The sequence below is a fragment of the Sciurus carolinensis genome, chromosome X, assembly GCF_902686445.1.
Source record: "Sciurus carolinensis chromosome X, mSciCar1.2, whole genome shotgun sequence".
NCBI classification, from domain to species: domain Eukaryota; kingdom Metazoa; phylum Chordata; class Mammalia; order Rodentia; family Sciuridae; genus Sciurus; species Sciurus carolinensis.
Window position 1 is genome coordinate 130,658,677 of NC_062232.1, and position 22,424 is coordinate 130,681,100.

The following is a 22,424-nucleotide window of genomic DNA, read 5'->3' on the forward strand; positions in this document are numbered from 1 at the left end:
TATACAAATCAAATATTTCTAAAAGATGGTAAAATACAGTTCATTGAAAGAAAATGTGGGGCTGGGGAGATAGCTCAGTCAGTAGAGTGCTTGCCTTGTAAGCACAAGGCCCTGGGTTCAATCCCCAGCACCCCTCCCCCCCCCCAAAAAAAAAGAAAATGTGATAGGAAGGTGAAAGGAAGTTTAGACTATTCGAAATGTGAATATCACATTTAGAATATTCAAAAAGAAAAACAAATATGTATATATGTATATACCAACCAGCGCAGCAAGAACACCAAAAAATAGGAAAAAAAAATAGATTTTTTATGAAACATGAAAGAATTGCCTTCAATGAGGTGGTCAAAACTGTCAATGAGAATGGATGGTCACTACCCATGCCTGACTGCCTTTCTTTTTATTTCTTCTTGGGCTATGTACAGAAAGAGAGAGAGAGAGAGAGAGAGAGAGAGAGAGAGAGAGAGAGAGAGAGAGAGAAAGGTTGTTACCTTCCTCCTCTTTTTGAGTTACTCACCAAACTGTCAGCTGCAGTGACCTAAAACTGTAGTGGGTTAAAATAGTTTTCAACTTCCCTTTTCATCAGTATGAGGTAGGATGCGATGGGAACCACTGTCAGTTGGAGTTTGGTCTACACAGATCAGATTGGTGCACTCCCAGGGTGGGGCTGATGCACAGGCCTATAAGGGGAGTTCTGGTGGCTGGGGCTTAGCTCTAATTGGGCCTTAGGGACTTTGTTGGGAGGTATCTGCTCTGCAGAGATTATATCAACACAACCCTAGGGCCGGGTAGATGCTTATCTCTGCTGGGAGTTTGGATTTCAGGAGCCTCCAAGAATTGTACTTGTTGGGGAGGGGAGCCAACCCTCCTCAGATCTCATACCTTCCACTGCCTACAAATACAGCCTTCCCTGGCTTAATCCCTGAGGGTAGTTGAGCCCTACTGTTCTGTTTCCTGACCTTATGCAGCTGGTCATATGAGCTGCCAGATGCAAAGGGAAAGCGAGTTGGACTCCCCTCCATTTTTCTGAATTGAATAACCCTTGGGTACAATGTCCTGTGTGCCTGTTTCACTTATGTTCTTCTAGGCATACCCTTGGATGCACAGTAGGCACTTTCTGGGACAGTATGGCAAAGTTTTCAATGATCTCTTAGGCTCCTGCAGCAGCAAGCTGCAATGTGGTCTCCTTAAAAAAGTTCCCGTCCTTAGCTCTCCATTTGTCAATTGAGCACTTTTCAAACATCAGTTCACTGTGCAGCTTCTGGATCAGCTAAGTTCAGGTTGCTTTTGTAAGGTAATCCCATGAAAACCACGCTGGACACGGGAAATCACATAAGAGGGTTTATTAAGCAAACAAAGTGTCTCCCTGCAGGGTAAGAGAGAAAATGAGAGGAAAAGAAAAAGGAAAGAGAAAGGGCGCATGCTAGAGAGGGTGGAAAGCAAGGAGGAGAAAGAAAGCAAGTCAGGGGGAGAGAAAAGCAAGAGAGAAAAAATGACGGTGAAGCTATCTTTAAGAATCCCACCAGGCTAACAGGGGACCAATAATGGAGAAGGATTCTTGCAAGCTGACAGATGAACCAATAGCTAGCCAGGATGTTCACAGATTGACAAGTAGTTGGGAGGGGGGAAAATGGCTGCACCGGAAAGGGCGGGGGAGCAGCTTTGTATTACAGCTTTTCTGATCTACAGTGAAAGCAAATGAAAGAGAATACCAAAAGAAAGGGAGGCAGACTTCAACAGATCAGCGATGTTTTATTAACCAGTGGAGGAGCACATTTTCAAGGAGAAAATGGTGACAGGCTACAAGGGTCTGAGTTTTATAGGGTTTAGTAGGACCAGGTCTAGGAGGATGACTGCTGGTGGTGGGCTCATTTAGGGTGGAGCAGGAGGGTTGGTGGGACAGCTGTTGTAGATAAGGGAAGTTCCCTGGGGCCTATTATTCTCCTTTTCTCCCTGGGAGTTGTTATTTTCCATGTCCTTCAAAGGGTATGGATGGAGATCATGGGGGCCCAGTACCAGGGACAGTGGGTTCAGCTATAGGTGCAGACCAGGGGAGAGTCCCTTCTGTGCTCTCCCCATTTTCCCTTCCTGCCATCCCTCCAGCTGAGCCCTGGGCTTCTATTTTATCCCACTGCAACGACAAAAGTTCCAATTTACTACAGACACCTCCGCATACATGTGGCAGGAGGATGGGTAAAGGCAACTGTTGTAGATAAGGGAAGTTCCCTGGGACCTATTGTCCAGATCCCTCATACAGGTTTTCCTGTGCCAGTTTTAGCCATTGTGTTTCCCCATTTGTATTTTCCTTTCTCTCTGTGGTTAATCACTGCCACTACCGCTGCCACAACCACCTTGGCTCCAATATACTCTTTCTGGTTCTTTGTTCAATGCACCTGATTTTATGAGTCTTGTAAGAGACTCTGTCTAAGATTGAATTTCCATGAATTCCCTCTTTTGCCCACCTCACTGAGAAGCAGTACACAGAGCAACTGGAAATGCAGCCTTCTTCTAATACACCATCTTGGATCCCCTCCCATTTCTTCTTAAAGTTTCACTCACTACTCATGTTAGCATCTACTGGTGAATCTTGTCAACAACGATAATTACTTTGGTGTCTGTTATGGTTTGGATGTGAGGTGTCCCCCAAAAGCTCACGTGTGAGACAATGCAAGAAGGTTCAGAGGAGAAATGATTGAGTTGCGAGTGTCTTTACCCAATCAGTGATTTAATCCCCTGATAAGGATTAATTGAGTGGTAACTGAAGTAGTGGGGTGTGGCTGGAGGAGGTAGGAATTGGGTCATAGCTCTGGATATATATTTGTATCTGGCCAGTGGAGTCTCTGCTTCCTGATCATCATAATGTGAGCCACTTCCCTCCACCACACTCCTCCACCATGATGTCCTGCCTCACCTTGAGCCCCAAGGAATGGAGCCTGCTGTCTATGGATTGAGACCTCTGAAACTGTGAGCCCTCAAATAAACCTTTCCTCCTTTACAGTTGTTCTGGCTGGTCCTTTAGTCACAGCAGAGAAATAACTGACTAGAACAGTGTCTAATGGTGATTTTCTATTTCCTCCAACCCAATGCTTAATGATTTCAAATACATGTATCTAAAGCTATGACTTTCTCTAAAGACCACTGCTTTCTGTAAGTTTTGATATGTAATACTTTCATTATGATTCAGTTGTAAAAATTCCACAATTTCTGCCATTATTGGCTTTTGTTTCTTGTTTCAGGGATTGAACCCACCGATGCTTAAACACTTAGCCACACCCCCAGCCCTTTTTATATTTTATTTAGAGACAAGATCTTGCTGAGTTGCTTAGGACCTCACTAAGTTGCTGAGGCTGGCTTTGAACTGGAGATTCTCCTGCCTCAGCCTCCTGAGCTGCTGGGATTACAGGTGTGTGCCACTGCACCTGGCTACCATTATTGGCTCTCTTATCAATGAGTCATAGTAAAAATAAAAAGTGTGATGCATAAAAAATTTTGAAAAAAGAAAATTTGTGCACATAAGTTCATGGATTTATACTTCTTAGTGGATTATTCTCTCATGATTATGGAATACCTTCATTCCATTTCTAATAATACATTTTGCCATAAGTTCTATTTTGTCTGGTTTTATTTGTTAGTACTTGCATGATATATTTTTTCCATCCCTTCATTTTCAAACTTTTGGTTTTATTTTAGGCATGTCTCTTATAAGTAGTATATGGTTGCTTTTAAATAAATCCAGTGTATTTGTGTTTTTTCGTAGGTGAGTTTAATTTTTTTTATTCATTTAATTATTTATGTTTGGTACTGTGGATTGGATTGAACCCAGAGGTGCTTAACCACTGAGCAACATCCTCAGCCCTTTTATTTTTTATTTTGAGATGGGGTCTTTCTAAGTTGCTGAGGCTGGTCTCCAACTTGCAATCCTTCTGCCTCAGCCTACCAACTTGTTGGGATTACAGATGTGTGCCACTTCACCCAGCTAATATCTTCGTATTTATTATAGTTACTGATATGTCTGAATTAATTAACAATTTTATTTTCTTATCTGCTTATATTTTAGTGCTTAATTTTGTCATTTGCTTTCTATCACATTTATAAAATTTTCCATATTTCATATTCCCATCTGCTTATTTGGAAGCTTTAGATTAACTTTCAATTATTTTGGTAATTTCCCTTAAAATATAAAGCATATTTAACAATAGTTGTTTCTAAAAGAATGCTGATTTATTTGATATCTCTTTTTTACTTTCAAAAAAGACATGGAACTTAACATGATTTAGCTGTGAATTGAACATATCTCCCTACCTTGTTCTTGTTGCTAGAACTTTATCTGGATCTTTATTTTTTAAATATAAAACTATTCATCCTTCCTCTTCATCATCTTCCTTCTGTCAGAAGTGAATTGAAATCACAAACACATATGTGAGACTGTGGATTCATTCCCCAGCACTGGAAAAAAATCAAAACATGTTTGAAAATGTCTTTATTTTCCCTCATTCTTTTTTGTAAGTAGAAATATTCATTCTCTTTCCTTTTGCATACAGAATTGCACACATGAGTTCATATCAAATATTCTGGGGTGTAGTGTAGATTTTTACTTTCTTTTTTGTTTTGACATTTCCCAAATCCACTCTTGGCACTTTTTCCTCACTTAGTAATTAGTATAAATCTCTCCAAATCAATTTGCACAGCTCTGCTTCATTCTTTTTAATACCTGCATGATATTTAAGAGTCTTTAAACCATTCACTTCTAGGTCATTAACTTTATTTCCAGATTTTTTTGTCATTGTGATAAAAAGTTTCATTAAAGCATCTTTTTCACAGACATCTTTGTCCTGGGGGCCTTTTTTTAAAATCTGGGAATGATTACTAGTAAGAATAGATATGGCCCAACTACTTTTCAAAAAGGTTGTGCAGCTCCCATTTCCACCTGACATAGACCAGAATACTTGTTCCTCTGCATCTAGATAACAATAAGAGTACTGGGTTCCATCCTCAGCATTATATAAAAATAAATAAATAAAATAAAGGTATTGTGTCCTCTACAACTAAAAATTTGTATATTTTTAAAAAGGTCATGGCTTAAAAAACCACAAATGTCCAACAAATATATGAAGAAATGTTCAACATCCCTAACAATTGGGGAAATGCAAATCAAAACTACACTGAGATTTCATCTCATTCCAGTCAGAAAGGCAATTCTCAAGAATATGAATACTCCTATTCTCCTTGCTCTTCAGAGCCTCCTGTCTGTCTACTTTTTGATTTCCAGGATTCAAATCCACTGCCATGTCTTCTGAAGAAGGGAAGCTCTTGGTGGGAGGGCTCAACTTCAATACTGATGAGCAGGCGCTGGAAGATCAGTTCAGCAGCTTTGGGCCTATTTCTGAGGTGGTTTTTGTCAAGGGCCGGGAGACTCAGCGGTCCCGGGGTTTTGGCTACATCACTTTCACCAACCCAGAACATGCCTCAGATGCCATGAAAGCCATGAAAAGAGAGTCCCTGGATGGTCGGCAGATCCATGAGGACCATGCAGGCAAGTCTGCCCGGGGCACCAGAGGGGGTGCCTTTGGGGCCCATGGGCGTGGTCACAGCTACTCTAGAGGTGGTGGGGACCAGGGCTATGGGAGTGGCCGGTATGACAGTCGACCTGGAGGATATGGATATGGATATGGACGGTCCTGAGACTACAGTGGCAGCGGGGGTGGCTATGACCGCTACTCAGGAAGAAATTACCGAGACAATTATGACAACTGAGTTGAAGCAAATACACGTAAAGTAGATACACAAGGAATAACACTTCTGATCCCGGATGTCCTTCCAAATCGCCGATTTATAAAGACTTTTGGAGCTGTGCTCAGACATCTGTTTTAGTACATCGACTTCTATTTTTGAATTGAGCTCCCAAGGTAGCTTGTTAAAACACCTTTTAAAAAGCTCCATGTAATTTTTTTCTCATTTAAAGACAAATTCTGGGACATTTGTTGGCCACAGGTATTTTTCGTTTTATCAGGTTTTTAGTTTGGGCTCTCAAGATTATTGCTTCTGGCAAAAGAAAAGTTTGGCCAGACTAATATTTTTAAAGTTAAAATGGAGACATTTTTAAAACATGTATACAACGTTTACCATGATTAGAAAGCAATTTCCAAATGTACCTATAAGCAATCTGTGTCAATAACATGATACTTTTTCTTAAAATTCAAGAGCACCACCCTGATTATACAGACAAGCATCTTAAAAATTTTTGTGAATGTCATTTTTTTAAAGCTGGAAAAAAATATTCTGTTGTGTTTCTTGTAGTGTTTAGGATATCCTTCACAGAACTGATTAAAAATATGAATCGTGTAAAGAAAAAAAGAATATGAATAATAATAAGTGCTGGCAGGAGTATGGGGAAAACATACATTCATACATTGTTAGTGTGACTGCTAACTAGTACAACCATTCTGGAAAGCAGTATGGAGAGTCCTCAAAGAACTAGGAATGGAACAACCATTGACCCAGCTATTCCACTCCTTGGTTTTTATCTAAAAGAACTAAAATTAGCATACTATAGCAATACATGTATGCCATTGTTTACAGCAGCACAATTCACAGTAGCCAAGTTATGGGCAGCCCAGGTGCCCATCAACAGATGAGTGGATGAAAAAAAGTGGTATATATACTCAATGGAGTTTTACTTATCCAGCAAGAAGAATGAAATCATAGTATTTTCTGGTAAATGGATGAATCTGGAGAATATCATGCAAAGTGAAATAAGCCAAACTCAGAAAGTCAAGAATTGAATATTTTCTTTCACATGTGGAAGCTAGAGCAAAATAAAAGGAAAAAAATGGGAGTGGGTTGGTATAACAAAGATATAGGGAATATTAGTGGAGTAGAAGAAGGATGTTGAGATGGAGGGAGGACAGACTGGAAAGGGGAGGAAATGTGAAATGAATTTAACATGTTACATGAATATATAAATGTACTGGGGGAATTTCACCCTTATGTCTGTGTGGAAAGAACCAATCAAAAATATGTAAATAAAGGAGTGAAAAGAAGATCAGTAGAGTAGAGGAAGGAGAATAGGGGGAGGGAGGAGGGGAGAAAAAGGGAAGGAAACAGGGACTGAAATGCAGTAATCAAATTCTATGCACATAGATTTTGTCAAAAAGATCCCAACTACTGTGTATAACTATAATGCTCTAATAAAAAAGGTCAAAAGATAACAAATGTTGGCAAGAGTGTGGAGAAAAGGGACCGATTGTACACTGTTGGTGGGAATGTAGATTGGTAAAAAGATTCTGGAAAATAAAGTGGAGGTGTGTGAAGCAATGAAAACTACAACTACCATATGACCGAGCTGCTATGGTTTGGGTCAAGAATGTCCCCCAAACTCTCATATGTTTCGAGGTTGGTCTTTCAGGAAATGATTGGATCAAGAGAGCTCTGACATTATCAGTGGATTAATCCACTGATATCTGAATGGACTACTTGGAGGTGGGACCTAGTTAAAGGAAGTAGATTGCTGGGGGTGTGCTCTGGGAGCATTTAGAAGCATTTATCTTCTGACTTTCTCTCTCTGCTTCCTGAGTGCCAAGAGCTGAAATGCTTTCCTCCTCCATGCCCTCTGCCATGATATTCTGCTTCACCTCAGGCCCACAGCAATGGTGCCAGTCAACCATGGACTGAAACCTCTGAAACTATGAAACAAAATAAACTTTGCCTCCTTCAGGTTGTTTTGGTCACAGTGATGAAAATCTGGTTAACATACCAGGAATTCCTCTTTGGAACATATATACAGAGGAAATAAAATTATAATTTTGTAAAGATACCTGTACTCACATCTTCATTGCAGCATTGTATACTAAGGTCAAGAGATGGAAGCATCTCAAGTGTCCATCAAAGGACAAATGAATGAGTAAACTGTGATATATATGTACAATGGAATGTTATTTGTCCCTAAAAAAAGAATGTATTATTACTTGTCACAGCATGAATGAAACTGGAGGACATTATGTTAAGTGAAATAAGTCAGACAAAGAAAAGAAAAATATTGAATGATTTCACTTATAATGTGGAGCAAAAAGTCTTCAAATACAAGGAGATCAAGAACAAAACAGGGGAGGGGAAATGGAGAGATGTAGATCATAGGATATGAAGTATCAGAGATGTAGGATTAGCAAGTGTAGAGGTCCAATGTACAGCATGAGGACTCTAAGAAAGAAAATTATACTGTATATGAACTTCATGCTAAATGAGTAGTTTTTTATGATGCCAGGGATTGAACCCAGGAACTTTCATATCCTAGGCTACTACTCTACCCCTTAAATGAGTATGTTTTATTTGATTATGCCACAAAAACAAATAAAAAATAGGTACTATAGGGAACTTTTTATTATTTATATGTATCCCATAACAACATGTTGTATGCCTTAAATATGCACAATGAAATTTATTTAAAAAGAAAAACAGTGGGTCACACATTTTCACCCAGCCAGCAATGGGAGAATCCAGGTTTCTGCACATCCTTTCCAGCACTTGGTATGGTCACTCTTTTTCACCTTAGCCATTCTAATATGTATGTGGTGGCATCTCACTGTGGGTTTAATGTGCATTTCACTAATGTTCATTTTGTTTGCAGTACTGGTGCACTTTTTGTCTAGAGAGAAGGCTTAGAGCACAGGCATAAAGGAGGAACTGAATTGGGGTGGGGTCTGATCTGCTTCTTTCCACTGGGGCTCAGATATGTTTGTTTGAACTAAGCCCTCAGCATTTGCCACTCCCCTTTCCTCCCCATCCCCCTCAACCCCAGACTCAGGAACTAGAAAGTTCATCACAAGCCACAGTCACATTTATGGTAACACCCTTCTGGCAAGTTTGTGTTCATGCTTCTCTCCTTTCCTACCCTGGCGACCAGTGGCCCCATGTCTCCTGGGGCAGTGTTCCAGTGTGCCTTCTTCCTCAAGTCAGAAATTGCCTGGATGTCTCAGCAGCCAGATACCGTGAATGGAAAGTCTGTGCCAAACTTATTCTGTCAGACATAGCCTGCTGTGTTATCCTCCAAAGAGATAACTGAGGTAGAATCAATGCCTTAGCCTAAGGAATCATTGGTATCTTTTTAGGTGAAGATATTATTATTTATTGTATTGCATAAAATGACATGAAAATATTATTTTTTGTAGTTTGTAAGTCTAGGTTGTTCTCATATTTCCTTGTTACTTCTATTTGTTTTCTAGGTGATAAAATAATTTAAAACGCTTTCTATTTCAATGCCTTTAATTGCATTTTTTCCCCTGCTGATTTCATTTTGTACCAGGTCCAACAAGTTAGGTAGCCATCCCTGTGTGTGATTAATTTCTGCACAGGAATATGAGCATAAATGATGTGTGTAATTACTGGGTTATATCTTATAAAAAAGAAAATGCTTTGTTTCTATTTTCTGCTGCTTCATTCACCCCTAACCCCTCCTTCCGCACTACTGATGGGAAAATAGGAACTGGAACTGCTGGAACAGCTAAAACAGTTGGAACTGTCTTGGAACTAGAATTATAGTTGCTTAGCCAGAGAGGCAGAATATGGCAAACATGTCATCTTCCATACATCTTCTTTGCTTCTTCCTTTTAGCAATAGAGCTTTTCTCCTGAAGTTTTAAAAACAAATATAATTTATGTAACATAAAATTCACCATTTAAATTATACAGTACAGTGGTCTTTAGTATAGTCACAGAGTTATGCAACCATTACCACTATCTAGTTCCAGAATATTTTTACCAACCCAAAAAGAAACCCATATTCATTACCACTGTGGCCCTATCTCCCCACTTCCAGCCCCTGTAGCCCACTAATCTGTTTTCTGTACTGTGGATTTGAATATTTAGAACATTACATATGAACGGAATCATACACTTTGTTGCTTTATTGTGACTGGCTTCTTTTATTTAGCATAATGTTTGTAAAGTTCATCCATTTAGTAGTATGTATCAATACTTTGTTTTTATGGCAAAATGATATGATGTTCCATTGTATGCCTATATCACATTTTGTTATTTCCATTGATGGAAATTTGGGTTGTTTCCACTTTTTTTGGCTATTATGAATAATGTCACTCTAAACATGTTTTATTGTCGATATATATTTTCAATGTTTTATCACTATAAATTGTTTCAGTCTCTAGTAGCAACTGTTTTCTTACATTTTATTTTGTCTGATGTTAATATATGCATTCTAGGTCTTTGGCTACTTTTTGCCTGATATATATGTTTTTTCATTTGTTTATTGTCAACCTGTTATGTCTTTGAATCTAAAATATTTCTCAGATCATGATTAAAAAAATTCATTATGCCAACCTGTGCCTTTTACATATCTGTACAAGAACATCAAATAATTTTATAATTATTACTTTATGCATTGGTTCTTGAATCAGATAAAAGAGTTAAAAATAAAAATATAATTATATTATCTTTTATGTTTACTTCTATAGTTACCTTTACATACTTTTTTGTTTCAGATTCTACATCCGCCACAGGATTTGTTATTATTGATGGTTGTTTCATGAGTTTTCTGAAACAGTCAAGTAGTCTGAATTCTTATTAAATATAGCTCCTGGAGGGACTGAGGTTGTAGCTTAGTGGTAGAGTGCTTGCCTAGCACACATGAGGCACTAGGTTTGATCCTCTGCACCACATAAAAACAAATGAATAAAATATAGGTAATGTGTTCATCTACAAATAAAAATACTTTAAAAAATATGGCCACTGGAGTCTCTGTTTAGCTTAGTGGTCAGATAATGATTGAGCGAATATTTACTTCAATTTCTGTAGTGCTGCGACTTGAACCCAGAGCCTCAGTCATGCTAGGCAAGTGCTCTACCACTGAGCTACACCCCTGGTCCTTACTTCAATTTCTGGAGCAAGTATGTCTTCTAGTCTTTGAAGATGAGCCCTGTGTGTATTTACTACTTGATCAAGAAATGTATACCTCTGCTTTAGCCTTAGCTTTCACTTTCTGCTTCAAGTTTAGCCAAATTTGAGAACTGAAGGCCTTCTCGGGTCTATGCATGTCCTTGGCTTTCTAGATTCCCAGTAATCTGTTAGAGCTTTTCAAAGCCCCTTATGGACATCTCATTCCATAGCTTTTCTTTATAAGCCTTTTAATGTGGCTATTCTTTTTTTGTGGGGGAGTACTGTGGATTGAACTCAGGGCACCCGACCCCTGAGCCACATCCCCAGCCCTATTTTGTATTTCATTTAGGGACAGGGTCTCACTGAGTTGCTTAGTGCCTTGCTGTTGCTGAGGCTGGTTTTGAATTCGTGATCCTCCTGCCTCAACCTCCCAAGCTGCTGGGATTACAGGTGTGCACCTCCATGCCTGGCCTTGATTTGCCTATTCTTTGTCTCAACTGTTTTCCACTGCTGCAGGAAGCCACAATGTTGAACAATTGCTTCTGATTGTTTTTGATGCCCCCTATCTCCCCCTAGGGAAGGACTGTTTGTACTGGATGAGCTCTGACTTAAGTTAAATAAAGACTAGTGTTAGGTGGGGTCTTCTAGGGAACCACCAGAAAAATCAAATAATGATAACGGTCTCAGAATGGTGTTTTGAAGGATTTCCAAACCAGATTTCTCATTCCAGTGGCTGCTAGATTTCTAGTTTTTGCCATGACATCATGGTGCTGGTTTTCAGGACTATTCCAGAACTTGGGAGAATGAATTAGGAACAGAACAATTAGAATGCCACAGAGTTCACTGTTCCCAGAGATTTAGCTGATGATGCTAATTATTCTGGCCTATAGACATCACTTCGAGAACCACTGGTTGAAGGTGAAATATGAGAATGGAAAATATAGTGTGACTACGAGGATGTAAACTCATTCAACTGGCCTCCTTCTCCTTCTTTATTCAGTCTGGTCTCTGAGCTAATGGGTATATAAGAAAGACAGCCATTTTCTGTCTTTGTTGGATGTTGGAAGTGGGTCTGCCCCAAGGGATCTTTCAGTGTTATTTTTTTAAACCAATGCCTGTTACAGTTAATTTTGAAGCTGTACTTGCCCAGTGGGATGAGAGGAACACACCAGAAAATATGAAAACATTTCTCCTTCCAAAGGACCAATCATATCGTTTTCTTTAACAAACATTTATGGGAATTTCCCTCCCAAGGCACCAGGAGTCCCTGAAGCTTCTCCATTTTCATCCTTGTTAACAATGCTTCTGGCCTCCTCTTACTGCTTCCAGCTTCTACTCTACTGCTCTTGTGGATCAAGGCTCCAGGAAAGTGCCTGAGCATCTTATAAGAAACTTCCTGGTTAAAGGTGGGTGAAATACACCCATATTATTCCCATGGATGAGGTGAGGAAAGTTGGTTCCATATCAGGCTGCAAGGGTTTGGGTCTTGGCAGCTTACCTTCTTCAAAATCAAGGAAAGCAGGGCTGTGGATATAGCTCAATTGGTAGAGTGCTTGCCTTGCATGCACAAGGCCCTGGGTTCAATCCCCAGCACCCCAAAAAAAATCAAGGAAAGCTTTGCCTCCTTTTGCACACTGGGCTTATAAAAGAACACCCTTCCCCATATCCTTTGGTGTACAAACATGTTCTTGGGGTACTGCTTCTTAAGTCTTACAGAAATATGTGAAGGTTTCAGGTCTCTGGGCATTGAGAGGGGTGCCAGGGTCTATTAGACACTGGTGAACATTCTGGAGAGCTGTGGCCAACTGAGAGTGTGGAAGACAGAAGGCATGGGGAGACACAGGTTTCTTTTGCTGGTGAACATTACTTGGCCTGGGCATTCAAGCTGTTGTCCAAGCCAAGCAGGTCAGACAGATCACAGCAGAGAAGCTGCTGTTCTGTTCATTCCATCTACCCATGCTGTATGTGTGTACTTTTGCCCTGCTCCCAGTCAAGAGTTGGCTAGGAGTTGGGGTGCCAGAGAGCCCAGGGATATTTCCAGGAGTACACATACAAGTCAAGATAAGATGATAACTTCAGATGGGAGGTGACTTCTCCTGGAAGGGACAGAACTCTGGATGAATCTGAAAGCAGGCAAAGCTGGATGCTGTGTCAGTGCTGTGGACCTCTGGTTTTATGGTATTCATGAGTTTGTGTGTGTGTGTGCTCACATGTGTATGATGTGTGTAGATATTTAGTACATGCATCTAGAGTTCTGTCTCTTTCTTGTGTGTGTGTGTGTGTGTGTGTGTGTGTGTGTGTGTGTGTGTAAAGAGCTCATGCTGTTAGTATGCCTAACCTGTGCAGGATCCTGGATTTTGTTCCATGCTAGCAGCTCACAGGGGAGTCTTCAAATGTATGGAGAACTTTGTGTGCAGACAGTAGAGAGTCATTTCTGTATAGGGTAGCCAGGCTACTCTCCAACGCAGCAGTAAATGAGCTGCAGATGGATTTGGTGTGTCTTTGAGTACAATGCCAACCCCATCCAAAGGACACTGCAGAAGGGAAACTGATGGGTGGGTAGGTAGCTTCTGCAAGTACAGAAGCTCTGGGCATGAGTTCAGAAAGGAGGCAAAGGCAGGCTTCTGCACTGGGAATGCCAGCTAGCCCAGGCTTTTCTTTCTGAACAAAACAGCTTCCCTGGAAAAGGAGTGGCAGGGCAGGGGTGTGGCACTGAGGAGAGAAGCTCATGTGTATGCCATGGACTGCTGAGCTGGCCCTGCTCACTCTGAGGCAGGTCTAGTTAGTTCCCAGGGCCAGATCGGAGAGCACTGGTGGTCTTGTATTCTTGGTGCAGCCATCAGGGCTGTGCCTTCCAGATGATGTTGGAGGAAGAACCCTGGCTGGAAGGTATGCCAAAACTGCACCTCCAGCCCTTTGTCTCAGTGACAAGGACCTGGGCCCTGGTGCAAAAAGCACAAGGTGGAATGAAAATGACTGAGGAGGCCATAGAAAAGACATGAGTCCATGAGGTGCCCAGACAGAGCAACTGGAGAGGTGACATCCTGTGTGGTCACTGGAACACACATTCTAGTTCTCTGTTATGCGGGGATCACAATTTCAGCTGAAAGTATCACCCAGTGTTGGTCAGGCTCAGAGTAATTAACTATTGTAACCAAGCTCACAGATCCAACATGCCAAGCCCAGGTGATGCAAGACATGTGTTGTGTGACTTCTGCATTCGGGATTCAGAGGGTGGGTATGAAGGTGCACTCAGGATAAAGGGACCAGTTCTGGCAACTTGGTGATCTTGAGAATTGTGTTTGTTTGATCAACTTTTCAGGGGTTACAGAGTATACACCAGACCATTCTGCCTCTATTGCTGCTACTCCTGAAGCATTCCTATTTTCATCGAAGTCCCCTTATTGCTCATCGGCCTATTTTGATGATAAAATACACATAATTCTTGTCGGAAAGAGATTGAGAAAGTCAGAAAGAAGGAATTACAGATGTCTTGTATGTCCAGCACAGCAATGACCCTCCCAAGGACACTACTGACTTGGAGTGCAGCCTCCCATAGCTTCTCTACACATACATATGGGTGTTGACTGGGGATGGATAATATTCCACAACATATATTTCAAAGCTGTTTTAACTAGTCCTCTATTTACATACCTTTTGGTTTTTTGTTTTTCAGTAAGAAATGAATAAAATTATGTTTGATTTATGTAATAGATTTTTAGGAAGAAAATTTTTACATCAGAGTGTAAACTATTTTTAGTGTTTGGTACATATCACTGAATGATACTCCCAAAATTTTGCACCAATTTCCATTTTTTCGCATCCCACCTCAAACAGATTCATTATGTTCAATCTTTCATATAATTTCTTGTACAATGATTTCAATCATATCCCAATGTTATTTTACTTTCCTTTGGAATTATAATGTGGTTGAAAATTATTTCATATAACATTTATCCAGTGGTATCTTCCTTTCTGAAAACTGTTCATTTGTATATTTTGCCTGTTTTCTAATTGAGATGGGTATGTTTTCATATTGATTTGTAATTACTCTTTACAAATAGAGCACCAACTTTGTCATAATTTAAAAGCATTTTCCCTCTTCATGACTTTAGTTTAACTTTGTTCATGATCCGTTTTAAAGTATAAGGTAAAAAAACCTTTTAGGTGTATTTATATAATTTTTTTGTTATGAATTCACCCTTTGTGGGCTATGGAAACAACTATCCAACATAAAATCATAAAAATATTCACTGACAGCAAACTGGAAAATTTATTTTGATGGGAGAGACAGTGATGGATCAACCACTGAAAGGTTACTCAAGTGCCCCAACATCATTTGTTGAGTAATGCATGTTTTATGCACTGATATAAAAATGTTCTCTTTGCCAAATTCTAAACACTTGAGAGGGAGGGAGAGAGAGAGAGACAGAAAGAGAGAGAGGGAGAGACAGAGACAGACACAGAGAGACACAGACAGAGACTGAGACTCTTCCAAGCAGAGGAAAGAAGTTTCTCTGGGAAGGCTAGGAGGCAGGCTTATAGAACTCTCAGCATTCTTGGAGAGACCCAGGGTCCTCCAAGTCTTCCCAATAGTATTGGCCATGTCCACTGCAACTGAGAGGAAACTACTCTTTGCTAGTCGGCACTGTTACAATCACTGCAGACACAGGGTGAGGGTAGGAGCCCAGCCAGCATTGCAGTTTATTCAACTTTCAGAATCCTTGCCTGAGTTGGGTTTTCTTGGGATATCCAGACTTTGGTTGGCACGCGCCAAGTGACCCCATCAGCAAGGTCCAGGAAATGGCCAGGCCGGAAGGTCCCTTCTGAGTCTGCCAAGATAGTGTTCTGTGGCTCCCAGGCTCTAGGTTATCTGAGAATATCAAAAGCTGTCAATCAATAGCCTTAATGTAGAGCAAAGGATTGTGCTGGGAGGGCTGGGGTATAACTCAGTGAAAGAGGAATTGCTTAGCATGTGTGAGGCGCTGGGTTCCATCCTCAGCATGGCAAGAAAGAAAGAAAGTAAAAAATTGGGCTGGGCCACGCTGGATGTATCTCAGTGGTGGAACACTCGCCTGGCATGCACCAAGCCCTGGGTTCAGTTCCCAGCACCGCAAAACAACGTTTAAAAAAGGCACAAATAGAAAAGGCAGTATGTTAAAAAAAAATTGTGGTGGGAGCTTCACATACATGTCGGGTTTCTCGTTCATCTCTCAGGAGAATGTCAGAGGGAGCGTGAGGGGTCATCCTTGTTTCATAGGCAAGGACACCAAAGCTCCGTGAGGTTACATAACTGCCCCAACTTCACTCTGCTAGAGTGAGGCAGAACCGGGTCCAAATCCAGATCTGTCACACTCCAGAGCTCCTGGCCCTGGTGACCATCTCAACTGTCACCACTCAGAATCTTCTGAATACTTGTGGATGGCCTTCCATATGGAGGAGGCAGCTTAATTCCATGGAATGAATGATGCTCCGAGACAGAGCAAGTAATGCTACCTCTGGAAATGGTGACTCATCTGACGTTACATGGCTACCGTAAGTGCAGAAGAAGCTCAGCATTTCCCCAGATTCCACTTATGGCAGGTGGGGAGCGATGGTCGTGGATGCTGGTTATGCTGGGAGTGGGTGGTTATGCTGGGAGCACAGCCCAGTTCTTAGCAACCTGCAGAGCCAGGGAGGGGTGAATCCAGAGCCAGAAAGCAGGCTCCTTCTCCTCCTCCTATTTCCCCACTTCTCTAATGAGAGGTTATGGCAGTAGCAGCTGGCTTCCGGGGCAAATGGTGGAAGTAACCTGCTCTGTCAGGAAGGAAGAGACCACAGACAAAGCCAGGCCAGCTACACTCTGATGCTAATGGTCAGGCCACCATGGGTAGCGGGCACATGCCGGAGCCCCAGCCCCATTTCAGGTGGTGCATCTGGTGCAAGGACTGGTGCTGAAGATTGATTCTGAAGGCTCGGCCCTGGAATGTAGGGCTACAGCAGAAATCGGGAGGAGAACAATGGATGCGGCTCAGCAGTAACACTCTAGGTGGGCCAAAGGGTGGATGTGCTTGTTGGGGAGCATTTGAGGGCAGAGGAGTCTTGAGAGGCAGTGGGAGGTGGGCACAGAAGGGGCCGGGCCGAAGGGGTGCTGGCGATGGGCGCGGGTCTGGATTGAGATGGTTTTATGGAGGGGATGGCATTTCAGGAGCTTGAAGACCTGAGTACAGGGGATCCTAGGAGACCACGTCAAGGCAGAAGTGGGCTCGGGCGTTTGGTGATTCTGACATAGTACGGGATTCCCAGTTGCTGCTCAGGGTTGTGTTTCCCACAGCCTGGGAGTGAGGAGGCATCGTATAAGGGCTGAATTAGCTGACCCCCCTGTCGTGCACGGACGATGCTTGGGGTGGCAAGTTTAGTGATGATTTACTTTGGCAGTGGTGGTCACAGTCTGAGTCATCCTCATTTGGGCTTCATCCTGCCAAGTGTGCAACGTGTGGAAAAACAGAGGCATAATCAGAAGGGTTCATATCCTCATACTTACTTGTCTTAGTTACCTTGTTCTTCCAAATAAATATTTGGGATCCTCTCTTGCTGTGTAGGCCCAGAGAGGACCGGAAGAAGGACCAGAAGTGTCTTCCGCTGGTGGAGCTTGCTTGGTTCTAGAGCGATGGACCCAGGCTTTACTCTGCAAGCTTCAATGAATAGTGGGTTGTTAAGAGCGAATCATTTGGTCCTTTCACCACTTCTTGGTCACCTTTTCTTTGGGTCCTCAGCCCCTCCAGGACGGAAGGGGCAGAGTGGCTCATAAGTCAGGTGGGCAAACCTGGAAAGAGCAAAAGAATGCAAGATAGTTAACATCTGGCCCAACTGTACATATCTTTCAATCATGACTTTGTTTTCTAACTTAAAAGGTGGGGCAGGGACCACAGAGGCTAGAAAGGGTCTTCCATCAAGACGGACCATATTGAAACTGCCAGTTCATTTCTTCCACAATGTGTCCCTTCGTGTAGGTGTTTTGAAACTGGCTTCAGCCCGGCACGGTGGCTCATGCCCGAGTCACTGGGGAGTGACTCGGGAGGCTGAGGCAGGAGGATCGCAAGTTTGAGGCCAGCCTCAGAAACTTAGCAAGACCCTGTCTTGAAATAAGAATTCAGAAGGGCTGGGGATGTAGCTCAGTGGGAAAGTGCCCCTGGATTCAGTCCCCAGTACCGCAAGAGCCCCAAACAAAACAACCTGATGAGGCACAGGTACCCTAATGGCCTCTCCCAAGGTGAACTCTTCTGCCTCACGTAAGCTGCCACAAGTGGCAGTGAGTGCTCGGAGACAGGGCGTCCATCCTTTGGTTGTTCGTTCCAGTTGTTTGAGGAAAGAAGCTGTAGGTCCAGGGCAATCTCCAAGCATGTGAATAAGTAACTGTAAACCTATGTCTTGTTTCTCATGGACTTAGAACTTGAAGGGCTTTCAAGGTTCAAGCCACCCCAAGGCTATGCTGATGTTAATTTTCCTTAACAGAGTCGAAGGCTTGCTGGCACTCAGTGGTCTAATGTAGGCGCTCTGAGTCTGGCCCTTGAAGGCTTCAGAAAGAGGTTTAACTCTAGGTCCAAGATTAGGGACCCAGATTTGGCAGAACTCTGTGCCACGCCTAGAAACTCTCACAGCTGTCTCCTGTGTGACATTAGCAATTGTTTGTTTGCAATTGGACATCATGCTCCATTTTCCTTGCTTAAATTAAAACTCAAGGTAAGCTACTCTCTGCTTGCCAGTCTGACCTTTCTAGGGTGACACTTCGTATCCACAGTATGCCAGGTGATTTAGCACTAAATGGTGTCACGTGGACATTTTCCATAAGCGGGGCTTGCTCTAAGCCAGTCATCAACATATTTCAGCAAGACCTTCTTCTCTTCCACGTGGAGAGCTCTTAAGTCTTTGCTCAAATCTCACCCAAAGTGGTGGGGACTTTAAAACCCTGAGGCAGCAGAGCAGTATTGGAGGGTGGCTTTTGTTCCCAGGACAAAATTCCTTTAATTTCTCACCATTGAAAAGCAAACAGTAGGGCTGGGGTTGTGGCTCAGTGGTAGAGCGCTTGCCTAGCATGTGTGAGGCACTGGGTTCAATTCTCAGCACTGCATACAAATAAATATAAAAAGGTTCACCAACAATTCATAAAAAAAAAAAAGAAAGAAAGAAACAGTAACTGAGAAGTGCCCTCAAGTGGGATACAAAAGAAAGCGTGCTTCTTGCTTCAGGTCCAATACCGAAAGCCGTCGGTGATCCCCAGTTATGAGAGTCGATAAAGCACAAGGATCTGGCAGAGCAGGGTGAACGTGGCGCACAGTGTAATCGGTGGCTCTCAGATCCTGAAGAAATCTGTGCCCATTTGCATGAGGTTTCCTTACTGGCAGAACTGGGGCATTGTAGTGTGACCGACAAGACCAAATCAGTTCACACTGAAAGAAATTCTCCAGCCCTGGCTGCACTCCTTCTAAGGTCTCTGTCTTGAGAGGGTGCTGTTCTTCTGAGGTACAGTAGCTCACTCTTTCAACTCGGTGTTTACTGGGTGTGCACTTACTGTTGCTCCCAGGGTTCCATCTGCCCAGGCGGTCCTGCCCTCTCATAGATCTCAGAGGGCAAGCCTCGGTGGTTTCCTTGACGCGAGGAAGCAGCATCTGCCATCTTAAGGCTTGTTCCCGTGCGACCTGTAGGTGGGGCTGCTGTCTTTTTCTGAGAGAAGCTTACAGGAACATTTCCTCTGAACAGCAAATCCCATCCTGATGATGGAACTGACGTCCTGGCACGTAAAGAAAACTGTGCTTTCGTTTGGAGTCCCCTAGTTGGCATTCCATAGGTTGGAGGAAAGGTTTCTTTGGCGTGCGTGCCTGCAATAGACACCGCCTTCTGCCTACTGCAAGCCACTTCAGTGTTGAGAACAGAATACGTGGTACCAGCACACAAGAAAATCAATCATTTCGTTCCCCGTCGTCGTCAATGCTAAGCAGGGCTGCTGTGAGGAAATTGGAATCGGCTCCAGAAGATTGAAGGGAGCCCCCGGGAGTCCCTAGTTCACCATCTGTCTATGCGACTTCCCCTCTCACTTTCACTCCCTTACTTTAATTTCAGGCAGTCGTGCTGCCAGCACCACTCTTCCTTGCAATATGCACATGGGGCCCTTCCTAGGGACTCTCTTTTTTCACATTCCCCCACCTGTTTTTGTTTCCTCGCCTCGTGTTCTCCTCATGAAAACTGCGGCCTGCCTTGCAAAATTTGGAGACATGTGATTCAGTCTGCACCGGGGACTGAACCCAGGGGTGCTCAACTAGTGAGCCACATCCCTTTTTATTTTTTTATTTAGAGACAGGGTCTCGCTGAGTTGCTTAGGGCCTTGATAACTTGCTGAGGCTGGCTTTGAACTTGCGATCTTCCCGGCTCAGCCTCCTGAGCCACTGGGATTACGGCCGTGTGCCACCAGGTCAGGCTGATTCAGTCGTGTTAATGGATTGTCTCTATGAGGTGTGTTATGACGTTTTCAGTTTAACAAATCTGAAATTGAGAATGGGCTATAAACCCAGTATATCTTGCCAGACAACTATTTGGGTTCAGTCGTCCAACTGGATGCTGTCTGAGACAGTATTGTCCTGCCCTGCGACGGGATGCTCCCTGAGCAAAGTGAGTGAGTGCCCTGTTGGGTGTTTCAGTGGGAGACCATTCCTTCCTTGCTTTCATATCATGCAGGAGATACACAGGTTGTGCACAGATTGTGAGGGCTCCCGGGACCCCCCCTCATTGTCCATGGGTCCTGGTGGTGCCATGGCCTCATAGCAACTGGGGGCAGATTTAAAGCATTTGAAAGACACATTTCTTTAACCTCCTGCGTTTTTGCTTTTGGAACTGGGGACTGAACCCAGGGGAGCTTTACTGATGAGCTGCATCCCCAGCACTTTTTATTTTGGATTTTGCGACAGGGACTCGCTAGGTTGCAGAGGGTCTCACTAAGTCGTCCAGGCTGGCCTGGAACTTGGCATCCCCCTGCCTCAGCCTCCCAAGTCACTGGGATTAGAGGTGTGCACCACCGTGCCCAACCCCTCCTGAATGTTAATATGGTGGGGGTTGTCTTTTCCTACTCTGAACCATCAGCCTCCTTCCCTCTTTGTTATTCTCGAGGGATGTCACCCCATTTACCCGATCTCTGATACAACTGTTTCAATTGTGAAATAGTACGGTAATTTCAAGATCTGAGAGGTGGCCCTCTGTCATCTGAATCAAACACATATTGTGTTATATGTGTGTACAGTGTTGCAGTGGAATTCCAGTTTCTCTCTGGTCATAGGATCATAGCTGTAAGATGTGCAGTCAGCTGGTGGGTGGCCCAGAGGACTCTTAGATGGTATTGAAATCAAGATGCCCATTTGAAAAACAAAAGAAAAAAGTAGTTATAAGAGGAGGAACAGCCACACCCAACCGAGTGCTCCTCACACAAACAGATTTCCCCCAGAGGAGAAATTGTGAATACCAGTTCTTAGAATCTGACCTCACAGCAGCTGGTACTGAAAACAACCCCAGCAAGGCCCAAATGGCTATTTGAGCCCTGAGTGGCAGAGAGAGAAGATTCCGGATGTGCATACTGGCATGACTTATTCAGCCTGGAGTTTGAGGACTCCCCCAAAGATCATTTCCTTCCACCAAGAAACCTTTCATAGGCAACTGGAGAGGAGGAGCGAAGGGAGAATCCCTGAGACCAAAGACTCTCAACAGCTGCTGGTAAGTCTCCCTGCAGTCCCAACCACAGGGTTATCTTGTCACCAGCAGCTGGCTCTTATGAGTAGTCCTGGCTCTCCCTGGTAGCCCGAGTAAGAAAGCCCTGCTGTGCTGCAACAGGCAATGGCTCTGTCTGTTGAAAACTGAAAGGGCTGTGCCACCCCTTGTGCACAGCTCCTGTCTGGGTTGCCAAATTTGCTATGGGACCCACATCTGTCTGCCTGCCACTCGGAAGCCAATACCTGGGAGACAAGTTGGTGGGAAGAAAATCAGGCTTATTCAAGGGCCCACACTGTGAGAAGATGGGAGTGGGGAGCTATCATAGAAGGAACGGTCCATCTTGTGGAGCTTAGGCACACAAAAGGGCTCTTGCAGGGAGGGAAAGAGGTGTGGTGGGACGATAGGCAGGAAGGCTACTTTCTGAGCAGGGCTCTTCATCATCCAGGGCAAGTGTGTCTTTCCTTGGCCAGAAGATCGCAATCGACCCTGACCTCCTGAGCCTAGTTCCTGTGAGTGTTTAGGTAAACACCCTCCTTTTCTGCAAGTTAGGCATCATCTCACACATTCTGATGTAATCCAAAGGCCACTCTGTATCGTGGGTTCTGTCAATCTAAATAAACATTATTTAACAGTTAACATCTTAATTATTTAGGTGCAACCTTTCCTTAGGGTTTAGAGTGCCGGGTCAAAGGAGGGCAAGTAATTGCGTAGGGAAACTTTTCAAGAGTGATCACTGTTACGACAACTTACATCTTTGTACGTTGGGTGCCTTAACATCATTTTATAATTACTGTTTTATGCATCTGTCCT

General features: G+C 43.1%; 1 protein-coding gene across 1 annotated transcript; it reads left to right on the top strand.

The window, feature by feature from the left end:
* Positions 1-5,283: 5,283 nt before the first annotated feature.
* LOC124972474 (RNA-binding protein 3-like) lies at positions 5,284-5,697 on the top strand. Its single transcript, XM_047536901.1, has one exon. The coding sequence runs from the start codon at positions 5,284-5,286 to the stop codon at positions 5,677-5,679; it is 396 nt and encodes a 131-aa protein (XP_047392857.1). The 3' UTR covers positions 5,680-5,697.
* The last annotated feature ends 16,727 nt before the right edge of the window (positions 5,698-22,424 follow it).

Bases quoted from the DNA above. Each gene is read 5' to 3' on its own strand.
- LOC124972474 (XM_047536901.1), top strand. From the start codon at position 5,284: ATGTCTTCTGAAGAAGGGAAGCTCTTGGTGGGAGGGCTCAACTTCAAT.